The sequence below is a fragment of the Perca flavescens genome, chromosome 4 (genome assembly GCF_004354835.1).
Source record: "Perca flavescens isolate YP-PL-M2 chromosome 4, PFLA_1.0, whole genome shotgun sequence".
Classification (NCBI taxonomy): domain Eukaryota; kingdom Metazoa; phylum Chordata; class Actinopteri; order Perciformes; family Percidae; genus Perca; species Perca flavescens.
The window spans coordinates 173722-185650 of NC_041334.1; the positions used below are offsets into that span (position 1 = coordinate 173722).

General features: G+C 43.7%; 2 protein-coding genes across 5 annotated transcripts; one reads left to right on the forward strand and one right to left on the reverse strand.

Annotated features, from left to right (window-relative positions):
* Positions 1-576: 576 nt before the first annotated feature.
* On the reverse strand, positions 577-4262 carry snrpb (small nuclear ribonucleoprotein polypeptides B and B1). Its single transcript, XM_028575997.1, has 7 exons — positions 4106-4262; positions 2966-3117; positions 2028-2139; positions 1320-1472; positions 1109-1238; positions 872-997; positions 577-733 (listed from the first exon to the last, which is right to left on the reverse strand). Exons 1-7 carry the CDS (start codon positions 4106-4108, stop codon positions 693-695), a joined length of 717 nt encoding a protein of 238 aa, XP_028431798.1. The 5' UTR covers positions 4109-4262; the 3' UTR covers positions 577-692.
* A 321-nt stretch (positions 4263-4583) lies between these two features.
* On the forward strand, positions 4584-11679 carry LOC114554675 (E3 ubiquitin-protein ligase RNF182). Of its 4 annotated transcripts, none has more exons than XM_028576648.1 (8): positions 4584-4997; positions 6285-6332; positions 6651-6719; positions 7267-7408; positions 8333-8400; positions 8708-8810; positions 8900-9084; positions 11406-11679. In XM_028576648.1, the coding sequence occupies exons 2-8, from the start codon at positions 6285-6287 to the stop codon at positions 11598-11600; spliced, it is 810 nt and encodes a 269-aa protein (XP_028432449.1). In that variant the 5' UTR covers positions 4584-4997; the 3' UTR covers positions 11601-11679. The 4 variants fall into 4 exon arrangements, with proteins under 4 accessions (XP_028432449.1, XP_028432450.1, XP_028432451.1 ...); XM_028576649.1 differs by having other exon boundaries at positions 4584-4870; XM_028576650.1 differs by having other exon boundaries at positions 4585-4997; positions 6617-6719.
* The last annotated feature ends 250 nt before the right edge of the window (positions 11680-11929 follow it).

Sequence of the window (11929 nt, forward strand, 5' to 3'; positions counted from 1 at the left end):
ATAACATTAACAGTCTATGGTCGAATCTCTAACTAAGTGGACAGCTGTGCAAATAAAAAGTGACTCATTGAATGTCAATAGGTTGTATTTTAGGCCTACAGTAGGTCTATTCTTTTGTTATTTCTGCTCAGAACAGAAAAATGAGAAGGCAAAAACATAACTTTTTAGTCTGTTGGGCTCCAGCATTTGAATTATGTTTGTTCAAAATAAAATACTCTTCAGAACAAGTTCATCATCTGTGAATGTATCTCCTAAAAAAAACACAAAGCTGCATTCAACAAAAATCATTCAGTAAGTGGTTTAGGACATTTGACCAATATCTGAGGTGTGAAACACTATTTGACTGAAATGGTTTAGAAATAATTTAAAAGACTAAAATATTTTGACTAAAACTAGACCAACAAAAAAAAGTTATGTGAATGACTAAATCTATCAAGGACAGTTGGCACAAGTTTAAATTAAAAATAGGTGACAAAATCCACACTAGTTAACTTGAATATCAGAGTTCATCTGAGCTCCGATTGGTCCAGACTTTTATTGAACTGGTTACCATAGAGAAAGAAACAGAAAGCAGAATTTAAACCATCCTGAAGAAACTTTATTAAAAAAAAAAAAAACACTGAAGATTTAAAAAACAAAAACAAAATCTATACAGCAGGCGAGTGTGAGGGGGGTGGGGGGCACGGACTTCCTCAGGGCCGGGGGGGCGGTCTCATCCCGGGAGGAGGCGGTCCTGAAACAGAAGGTCACATGATTAATCAAACTGGCACTAGAGACTCCTAACAACCCCAAAGAGACTAAATGTACGGGGGAAATGTGGAATTTTCCTGTCTGTTTTAATTTAAAGTCCCTGAACGTGTCGTTGTGTTACCTCTCATGCCGGGCGGCGGCGGCCTCATGCCTGGGGGGGGCATTCCCATCGGGGCTCCTCTGCCTGGAGGCATCCCCATCGGAGGACCCATTGGTGGGCGCATGCCGGGAGGCGGGCCCATCATACCTGCAGGGGGAGGGGCCAGGGAAACAACCAATCAGCACACAGACTCAGATCTAAAAGGCGCAAGTTCAGCCTCCCTTTTCCTATGACAGCCAATCAGAATATGGTGTCTACCTGGTGGTGGCGCTCCCCGGCCCATTGGGGGCGGGGCTCCACGTCCTGGAGGGTACTGGGTGGGAGCGCCGGCGATGCTGGCTCCGGCTGCTGCCGCGGCAACAGTCCCCCTGCCCTGCGGAGTCATCACCTGCAGACAGACCGGAAGCAGTTAACACCTGAATACTCACACACGGCCGAGCACAGCGCCGGGTAATGTTGCTATGGTTACCTGCTGTGAAGGCCCGCCCACTCCTCTCACGGGGCCGGCGAGTCCGGCCGGGGCCTGAGGCATCGGAGCGCCGGCCGGGACACCACGACCAGCCGCACGGCCCACACCAGGACCTCCGGCCACACCGGCCAATGGGACGCGAGCTATTCCCGTCTGGGGGGAGAGAGAGACAAAAGGTTATTAACTGGATCTTAAAATATGTAAATTTGCTTCAGCAATACTTTGTCTCAATATGGTCATACTAATAAAGGCTCTTTGAATTTGAGAGAGAGAAAAAAATAAAAATAAAAAATAAGCGAGACATGTATGGATTGTACAGTCATATTGTGTTATGTAATTGTTTTGTATGCCTATCAGTGCAGTATAGAATCTATGAGACACCTACTATTGTGTTTAATATGCGATTGTGTACTATATATGCATTTTATGTAAACTGCTTTAGAGAGAGAGAAAGACAAAGAAAGACAGTGAGAAAAAGAGAGACAGACAAAGAGGGACAGAGACACAAAGACAAGAGAGAAAAAGGGACAAAGAAAGAGAGACAGATAGTGAGAGAGAGACAGAGAGGGATGATAAAGTTTAGATTTAAAAAGATGTCATGCTGACCATGTCATGGTGTTTGAGTTGAAGCATTTGATGCATACATACGTATATATAAAATACAGTGTTTCATAAGGAAATATTTCAGTCAGTCTGATTGGCCCTTACATCTTTAGGGGGTGGACCCTCGACCGTCATGGAGACCAGGTTCTCCCCCCGCAGCAGAACCAGACCCAGAACCCTCTTCTCCTCTCGCTCCGGCTGCTTGGAGTTCTTTGGCCTGGAGGACACAAAACAACCATTTCCCAGCATGCCTCAGGACTGACCCCAGACAACCAGTATACTCGCTATTCCTGACCTGTCACGCAAAATTGTGACGTCATGGGAGCGCCGTTAACCATTTATACTGACGCGTGGCGGTCGAGACACTAGTTGCAGTCTTCTCCGAACAGAGGCTAATGAGGAAAGGCTGCCGACTTTGCTCTATGGACTGGAAGAAAAAAGGTAAACCAGGGCAGAACTGGCACCAGCACTGACGTCAACAGTGGCTCAGATGATATTTGAGTCAATGGATGAGGAAGAACAGCTGATTCTGAGCCTTCTTGCAAAGAAACAAAGAAAAAGAAGGTGGACTGCTGGTCCTTCGAATAACACCAGACAAATATGAGTGAGTTCAATATCCTGGTGAAACAAATGATAGACAAATACTTCAGAATGTCTGCATAACGATTCAATGACCTACTTCGTCGGATCAAGCCTTTCATTCACCATAAAATAAACTCATCTTAACCCAGTAAGGTTACAAGAGAGACTTGCAGTCACTCTGAGAGTCCTGGCATCACGTTACCCTCAAACTCATCCACGCTTCCTGTTTCCGCTTTGTTGTGCGCGTACCTCTGGTCGTGTCTCCTAATAATGAGATCTGCCTGTCTTTTGTCTGTAGCTCAGTGTTAAAAAACAAAGCAGCTTTAAATAGTTTGAGCAGACTGTATTGGGTCTATGCAAATCTACACATAGTTGTGAACCAAATGTGGGTGATTTTGCCCAAACTACCAGGTGAATAAATGTGTGTTGATGACCTTTAACCTCTGAGTTGTGAGACTTACTTGATCTTCCTGAACTCGTCACAGTCACACAGGATGAGGTTCATGTGTTTGTCGAAGGCCTTGAACGTGCCGATGAAGATACGGCCGTCCTGCAGGATGCACCTCATCCTGAAGTCAATATGCTGCAGCATCTTACTGCTCTTACCCACCGTCTGGAAGCAATCAGAGACATGTGTTACTATGACATCAGCACCAACACAGAACCAGAGAGCGTCAGACGGATCCTATAACTTCCAATCTCACCCCCCTCCCTCTCTCTCTGGGGGGGGGGGGTGAGATTGGAAGTTATAGTCAATGGAGAGAGAGAGAGAGAGAGAGAGAGAGAGAGAGAGAGAGAGAGAGAGAGAGAGTAATACAAGCTGTGGAGAAAGCTCTGCATGGAGACTCCACACAACCATAAATCAAACTTAAGTCTTCCTCAAACGAGTAAAATCACTGCATGGTGGTATTAAACAGGTTGAGCACGTGCTCGTACACAACAGGGTTTAGTTTTGTCTGGCTGAACGTGCTCCAGGAGTTAAAGATGGCCGCCCTCTATCATGCTGTAAACAACTTCTAACCCTAATCATATTGATTAGTATCGGCCAGGTCAGACACACTAACACATAAACTGATATACGCCTTTAGTTAGCCCTGAGTACAGGGACTCTACGAGTCGATACTTTATTACTGGATGCATTCATATAAACGCATGCGCAGTATCGGTACCGTTAGCTTGTAGCTCCGATAGCATGTAGCTAAGAGGTTATAATATTATATTCGGTTAGTGTCCCTACACCCGGAAACGTTGGTCTCCGGTGTGAACAAACATTAACCCGGTAAATGTTCCGTTAACGGCGCAGTTAAAACAAGGCAGTTTTCATTCATGAAACCAAAGTTCTCACAACACCGCAGCGCTACCGTTTAACGGGCTAAACGCGGTGTTTACAGACAGAAACGTGTTAACGGAGCGAAAGACTGAACATTGTGTGATTACTGATGAGATATCTGAGGAGTTTAACAACTCTTTGAGTCGGCGCGAGGAGGCTGACGATGAACCGACGTTCATCCAAATCTTCCGCCATTATATAGTCAACCCGTATAAATCTGGTAACCCCCGCAGCCTAGAGGCAGCGGACACTCCGCCCGGTAAACACTCACCATGTTTGCGGTTCTGATGGCTCCGATTCAGACGGATTCACCGAACAAACCCAAAAAATTTAACCTGCGGAGTTCCCGCCGCCAGGCTCTTCTTTATCAGAGATTCACAGGAAGTGATGTGCAGCAGCGGCAGTGATCCAACCCAAACAAGGACACACAGTAAAGAGTTCCTACCTTCACACACATGGTTCCCTCTGTGTAACGGTTTATTCAATAAACAGTCATAATATATAAATATAATAATACATACTTTTATTTATTTCCAGGGATTTCATTTTATAATATAAACTCTCTGTTTTAAGTATTCATTATTTTATTTTTTCTAGTTAATTCTTTATTGTATAGAAGTTCTGATACAAAGGTACAAACATAGATTAGACATTAATAAACAGGGACACAAGAGAAGAAAATACCATGGAAATAAATAAATAAATAAATAAATAAATAAATGGTTGGAAGGGTTACATCTACGGCCGGAAGTGACGCAAAATTAAACTAGACAAATACAGTCATATACATTTAAAACAAAACCTTTCTTTCAGGGAGTGTGTTAATCTTTTTCCTAAACGTAATCTGAACATAATGAGTCGTGTTGGTGTTAGCTGTAGCCCTTCTAGACAACCCCCCCGGTTGCCATGGTAACCCAGTCTCCTGCCGCCGGGCGCGCGCTGCAGTGAGTCAGTGAGCAGCAGAGAGACAGAGGACAGACGGGGAGTCACCGACAGAGACCGACGGACCGGAGACACTACGGACACAGTAACTACGGTAACCGTTAGCCTGTTAGCCTGTTAGCTTTCCCGCAGCTGCTGAGACCCTCACACACCATTACTGAGACTGATGACGAGCAACGGCCGCGGTGTTGCTTCAGCCTGACAGACTCCAACTTATACAGGTATATATATCTATATCTATATATATATATATTATATTATACACAGCATCATACAGGTATATATATTAATACACAGCTTCTACAGGATCACACAGGTGTATATGTATATACATATACACCTGTGTATGTATATGTATATATATGTGTGTGTATATATGTATATGTGTGTGTATGTATATATATATATACATATATAGGATATTGCACTAGTCCATATTGAGATTTCAATAAAACTCACACACACTCACACACACACGTACACACACACACTCACATGCACACACACGTACACGCACACACACATACACACTCACATGCACACACTCACACACACAAACACATACACACATGCGCACACACACACACTCACACATGCACACACACACACACACACACACACGTACACACAGACACACACACACATACACAAAAGTAGTTTTAGTCGTGCAACAGAAAACTCTGATTGGACAGATAGTCTAGCTAGCTTTCTGGATTTACCCTGCAGAGATCTGAGGAGCAGTTAACCATAGTCCTCACAAATCCACCGGAGGTTAGAACACCAACATAGAGACAGAGGAAAGGGACGGACAATACATGCATCCAGCGGAATTTCCTGCAGCATCGGAGCAATCCCTGTAGGGGAACGTCAAGGATATCGACTAGCATAAAACTGACATTTGGATATCTGACTTGGTAACAAAATGCTTTAGCTAACTACCACGTAACGGACATCACGCTATCTTAGTGTCTCTCCATGTTCTCCCTACTGATTCGTCACGTCTGTTTTCACTTTGGTCTTCATTAAAGCTCTGTTTTTGAGGTGGGCAGCTTATAAAAACTGAAGTTCTGGGTTTCTTACACACTATACTACTCAGACTGTAAATGTTAGTAAATACAAGTGAAAATCATATTGTGTAAACATGAGAATACATGATTAAATCTTGATAAAGTTAAATGGAGTCTGGTCTGCCGGGAACCAGCTGATCTGATCTCATTGGAGGTTCAGCTGCAGGTAGAGCTGTTGCTATAGCAACATCAGCATCCCCAGAGTCCCCTTCCCCGGTTACATCACAGCTGCAGTGTGTGTGTGTGTGTGTGTGTGTGTGTGTGTTTCTGAGGAGACAAAATAAATATATACCTTTGTACTCTGCTTCTGCACATGGTTAGTACAAGATGATACTCACTGTCTGTCTCTCTCTCTCTCTAACCAGTCTGTTTCTAACCTGTCTGTCTCTCACTAACCTGTCTGTCTCTCACTAACCTGTCTGTCTCTCTCTGTCTCTGTAGATGGGCGTCCTCTCTGACTGTCAGACTGCTCAGCTGATCTGGATTCAGGTAGGTACCTGCTGCTCCGACCAATCAGACGACACTTCATTGAAGAATAAGGGGTTTAGCTTGTGATGATGAGCCAGTCTGTGTAGTCAGCTAGCCTTTTATATATCTATATATACATCTATATATTTATCTAAATATAAGCGCAATTAAAACAGAGGATAAACCACAAAGATTGGTTTGAAACAACATTAAATTTAATATTTTGGCCAGTAAAAAAGATTCTTGGCTGCTGAGTCAGAAAGTTAGTTTCACCCCACGGTGCTTTCTGATTGGTTGTCTTCCAGTCAGCTGACAGTTGAACTTACCTTCCTGGTTCAGGTGAAGACGGCAGCCAGTAGGATGAGTCTGCTGAAGGGGGCGGAGCCTGGACCAGAGATGGATACCAAGGTGAGATTCCTTCTTTCTTTCAACGCTGGGTCATTAACTGTAGTTATGGTGCATTGAGGTGCAGACCTGATTAACTGTAGTTAAGGTGCGTTCAGGTGCAAATGTGATTAACTGTAGTTATGGTGCGTTCAGGTGCAGACCTTATTAACTGTAGTTATGGTGCGTTCAAGTGCAGATCTGGGTCATTAACTGTAGTTATGGTGCGTTCAGGTGCCGACCTTATTAACTGTAGTTATGGTGCGTTCAGGTGCAGAACTGATTAACTGTAGTTATGGTGCGTTCAGGTGCAGAACTGATTAACTGTAGTTATGGTGCGTTCAGGCGCTGACCTGGTTAACTGTAGTTATGGTGCGTTCAGGTGCAAACGTGATTAACTGTAGTTATGGTGCGTTCAGGTGCCGACCTAGTTAACTGTAGTTATGGTGCGTTCAGGTGCAAACGTGATTAACTGTAGTTATGGTGCGTTCAGGTGCAGATCTGAGTCATTAACTGTAGTTATGGGGCGTTCTGGTGCAGACCTAATTAACTGTAGTTATGGTGCGTTCAGGTGCAGACCTGGGCTCCGTCTCTTGAGGAACTGGAGTGTAAGATCTGCTTCAGCCGCTACGACGCTCGCAGCCGTAAACCCAAACTGCTGCGCTGCCGACACCTCGTCTGCGCCCGCTGCCTGAAGAAGATGGTCAACATGGGTGAGTTCCCCTAAATACATCTGGCAGGGAAAACAGACTTTCTACCAGACTCCATGTAAATAATCAGGACTTTTCTCATCGTAAAAAACACACTTCATTCAAAGTGGATAGAAACTAAATAGAACTATCAAAAGCCGTCTTGGTTCATCTTTCCACTGTTCCAACAATCACCACTCTGGTTTGGTTGAAATAAACCCTTAATTCACCCATTTACATGTGGAGGTATGCTGGCTCTATACATGATAAAAGTCCTGATTATTTACATTGAGTCTGGTGGAGATATGCTGGCTCTATACACGCTGAAAGTCCTGATTATTTACATTGAGTCTGGTGGAAATATGCTGGCTTTATACACACTAAAAGTCTTGATTATTTACATGGAGTCTGGTGGAGATATGCTGGCTCTATACACACTAAAGTCCTGATTATTTACATGGAGTCTGGGGGGATATGCTGGCTCTATACACGCTAAAAGTCCTGATTATTTACATGGAGTCTGGTGGAGATATGCGGGCTCTATACACACTAAAGTCCTGATTATTTACATGGAGTCTGGGGGGATATGCTGGCTCTATACACGCTAAAAATCCTGATTATTTACATGGAGTCTGGTGGAGATATGCGGGCTCTATACACGCTAAAAGTCCTGATTATTTACATTGAGTCTGTTGGAAATATGCTGGCTCTATACACACTAAAGTCCTGATTATTTACATGGAGTCTGGTGGAAATATGCTGGCTCTATACACACTAAAGTCCTGATTATTTACATGGAGTCTGGGGGATTTGAGAGAAAACTCCAGAGATGTGACTTGAACTTGTACTTAAGGACTCCAACAATATTCAGCTAATGAGATCACTGATCACATGATTCTGAAATCATCCAGAGTGCCATGTGACTCTTGTGATCTGATTGGTTTTCAGGAGAGTCCTCGCCGTGCATCATCAGCTGTCCATTCTGTCGCCATGAGACCCGCGTCCCCGACGATGAGGTGAGAAGTAAATGTTTTTGGTTCACTTCCTGTTTTGATATCGTCCTCTCCTAAAGTGATACGTTCAGTTTGGTTTGTTAACACATATTCTACTGATTTTTGACACGTTTTTTAAAAATGTATGTTGCTCTTTGTGATGTTTTTGTTGCTTTTTTCCGACATTTTATCATCACTTTACTAACAGAGAGGAGAGACCATTGGTGCAAATTCCCCGTTTTCAATGACGCTTTTTGTCTCTCTCTAACCTGTCTGTCTCTAAACTGTCTCTCTCTAACCTGTCTCTCTCTAACCTGTCTGTCTCTACCAGGTGTGGCTGATGGAGGACGACCGCTACATGCTGGCTGTCCTGTCCCATCAGGATCAATTCAAGAGAGGAGAAGAGATGCTGCTGAGTCCCCACAGTCTCCCCGGTAAACACCCTCTCACTTCTCATTGGTTAATAATCCCTTTTGTCACACTGTCTCCTCATTGGTTAATAATATCTCTCTCTGTCTGTCAGGCGGCAGCGTGGACTCAGACTTTATGCTGATCTCAGTCATGGCGCTCACCGAGGACTCTCCGAGCATGCTCAGTCTGTTTCGGCCGACCGGCCGCGACTTGATGCCCGCCAACCTGCCGGTGAACAAGTTTGGCACCTGGAAGTCCTGCAGCGTCCCCCGCTGCCTGCTGGGAGCACTCTGCCTGGTCAGTACTCCACTAAACCTCTCTCAGGAACAGTTCTGTAGAAGAAGAAAACACACACACAAACACACACACACACACCCGCCCAGCCACGTTTGATCAATACGTTTTGTTTTGTTATGAAAATATTCAAATGTATGTAAAAAAGAAATAGTAACAGAACTAGCTGTGTGTGTTAAACGTGTCTTCTCTTCTGATTAAAACCAAACTGTTTAAACCATAGACTAAGGATCAAACAATAAGGAAGCCTTCGGAACGTAGGTGGTTGCTACGGTAACAACAGGCAGACTCTCCGGTCTGCCTTCAGCAGCTAACGTTAGCTAACGTTAGCTAACGTTTAGTAAGAAATGATGAACACTGATGATGGCTTCTAGCTGAAACACGTTTGTGTTTTGCCCACATTAAATAAGATAACTTATCTGTGAGTGACGTCGTTTTTAGTTTTCTTTGATCCTGTCTCTGCCGTGGACTCCATACACTGTCTAAGATTTGGCGCCTTGCTGGTCACTTTTCATTATATCTTTCATAATTAAGACAATGCTATCCTGGAAATTTTCATTCTTTGATTTTCTTTTACTGCTGGTAGCGCATTAGCTGCTCATGATCTGACCAGATTTCTGAAGCATATGGATAGGATATGTTACATGTGTAATTTTTGTCTGACTGTCATGCAGTATGTAATTTAGATGCCTTCTCTGCTGTTTGGGTTCATGATTAGTTACCACTTTGTGTAATAAAATGGTTCATTTTATAACAGTGCTGTGCAGAGGCAATGCTGCTGGTTCTACCGGTGCAAATATATTTTAGCCTGAAGAGGTTAAAATCGACAGGTTTTTGTCTATATTGTTGTGTACAAACGTTTTAGACGGAGCTTTGTTGGTTGAGCACGTTGGAGACAGTGCTGTTATTGCCGTTGTAATGCAGTGTATGTTGGAAGGTAAAATTGTTGCTGTTTTTTTCAGATTGTCCTTTTTGCTACTTCTGCATCTTTTTGAAAATGGCCCACTCACTTTTGTACTGGCCCGCCCAAAATACTATTTCTGCCGACGCCACTGACACACATACACAAGGAGCTGGAGCGAAATACATTTTTGACAGATTATGATTAGCTGAGAATTTGATAAGAACCATTTTCACAGTATACTCCACAGTACAAGCATTTGTACACCGCTTTTCTAAGGCATGTCCAAGTCCGTTGTCTGTGAGGTTGAAACCTCCAGTCCAGGCTTCCGATATGCGGCATCCCTTGAATCACGTAGCTAGATCAGACTTGGTCTTAAACTGAGAATCAGAACTTTTTTATTCCCCTGGTCTGCAGACTGGGGAACAGAGACGGGTTTGCTCGCTGCAGATGTAGCTTGGCTTCCACACCCTCCGCACCGACTTGTGGTAGGACGCGTCTCTCCAGGCCGCGCACCTTTGGGCTACTCTTCCTTTGTCTTTAACGTCCAGGTAACTGAACATAATGGCCAGGATCTCCGGGAAGGCACGATATGTGTGTCTCCATTTCAAACATCACTGCAGGTTGACTGCTTTTAGCAGCAGAGGTCAATTGTGGGCAACAATACTGTCGTGGTTAGCTCGCCGAAACTCTACTGCCGAAGTTGCTGGCTGGCTACGCAACATTAGCTAATGTCCGCTAGCGTATGTACAGGCTAACTATAGCCAGTTAGCTTTGTGTGTAACGTAACAAAAACCCACCCATCTCAGAGGAGCGAGGCTCAATATTTCATTCAATAAAATTATGGTACAAAAGGACACTAACACCACAGGTAAGGTCTTATGTTGACAACGTGGACGCAGATATAGGAAACTCCGAAGGCAGTCGTAATATTTACCTAGCAGGCTATGCTAACGTTAGCTAGCTGTCTAAACTTGTGAAAAGCCGAACAGCATCCCCGTCCAAGCTGTGTTTCACTTTCCCTCCAATATTATTATATTATTATAAACATAATAAAGACACCTGGACTCGCGAGACCAAAAGCCATATTTGGCCATTTGACCAATGGCAGAGACCGAGACGGGGCTTTCGCCTGTCGTCTCCCCAACATGACGTAATGCAATGCATTGTGGGGGAAAGGAGAATCATTGCAAACCGCTGTAAAATAATACTACTTTTTCGTATTGTATTCCATTTTGTGATATCCATTGTATTTGATGTTTAAATGTGTATTACCAACAAGCAAATTGCACAAATTCGTTAGAAAATAAACCCTGCAACACAGCCTTTAACCCTAACCTGTGTGTGTGTGTATGTGTGCGTGTCGTGTGTGTGTGTGTGTGTGTGTGTGTGTGTGTGTGCGTGTGTGTGTGTCTGTGTGTAGGTGTACTTCAGTTCTCTTCCTCTGGGGATCTACCTGCTGATGATTGGTCGGTTGTGTCTCGGCGTTGCCATGGTGAGTCTGGTTCCCTCCACGCTGCTTCTGCTCGTCCTCTACGGCTTCTGTCAGTGCGTGTGCACGGAGCTGTGCACGGTGCTGAGGGAGAAACTCGCCGCGTGCACGCACTTGCTGCCATGACGACGACGACAACAACAACACATCCAGGATGAAACACTGCAGAATTTATTTATTTATTGTAAAGATATTTAACTTTTATTCTAACAATATTCCGACTTTTATTTTGAAGATTTATTTAAATTTTTCTTCTGAATTGATTTAAACTTTTTTTCTCAAAATAATATCATTTTTTTTTCTCAAAAATTCAGATTTTTTGAAATATTGAACTTAATGGTTGTCTTCTGTTTTGGGGAGGAGATGTGTTAACATTTTGAGTTTTACTTAAAGTTGTTTAAAGTCTTCTGCAGACTCTGTGTGGCGCTGATGCTAACCATACATATGTGTATATA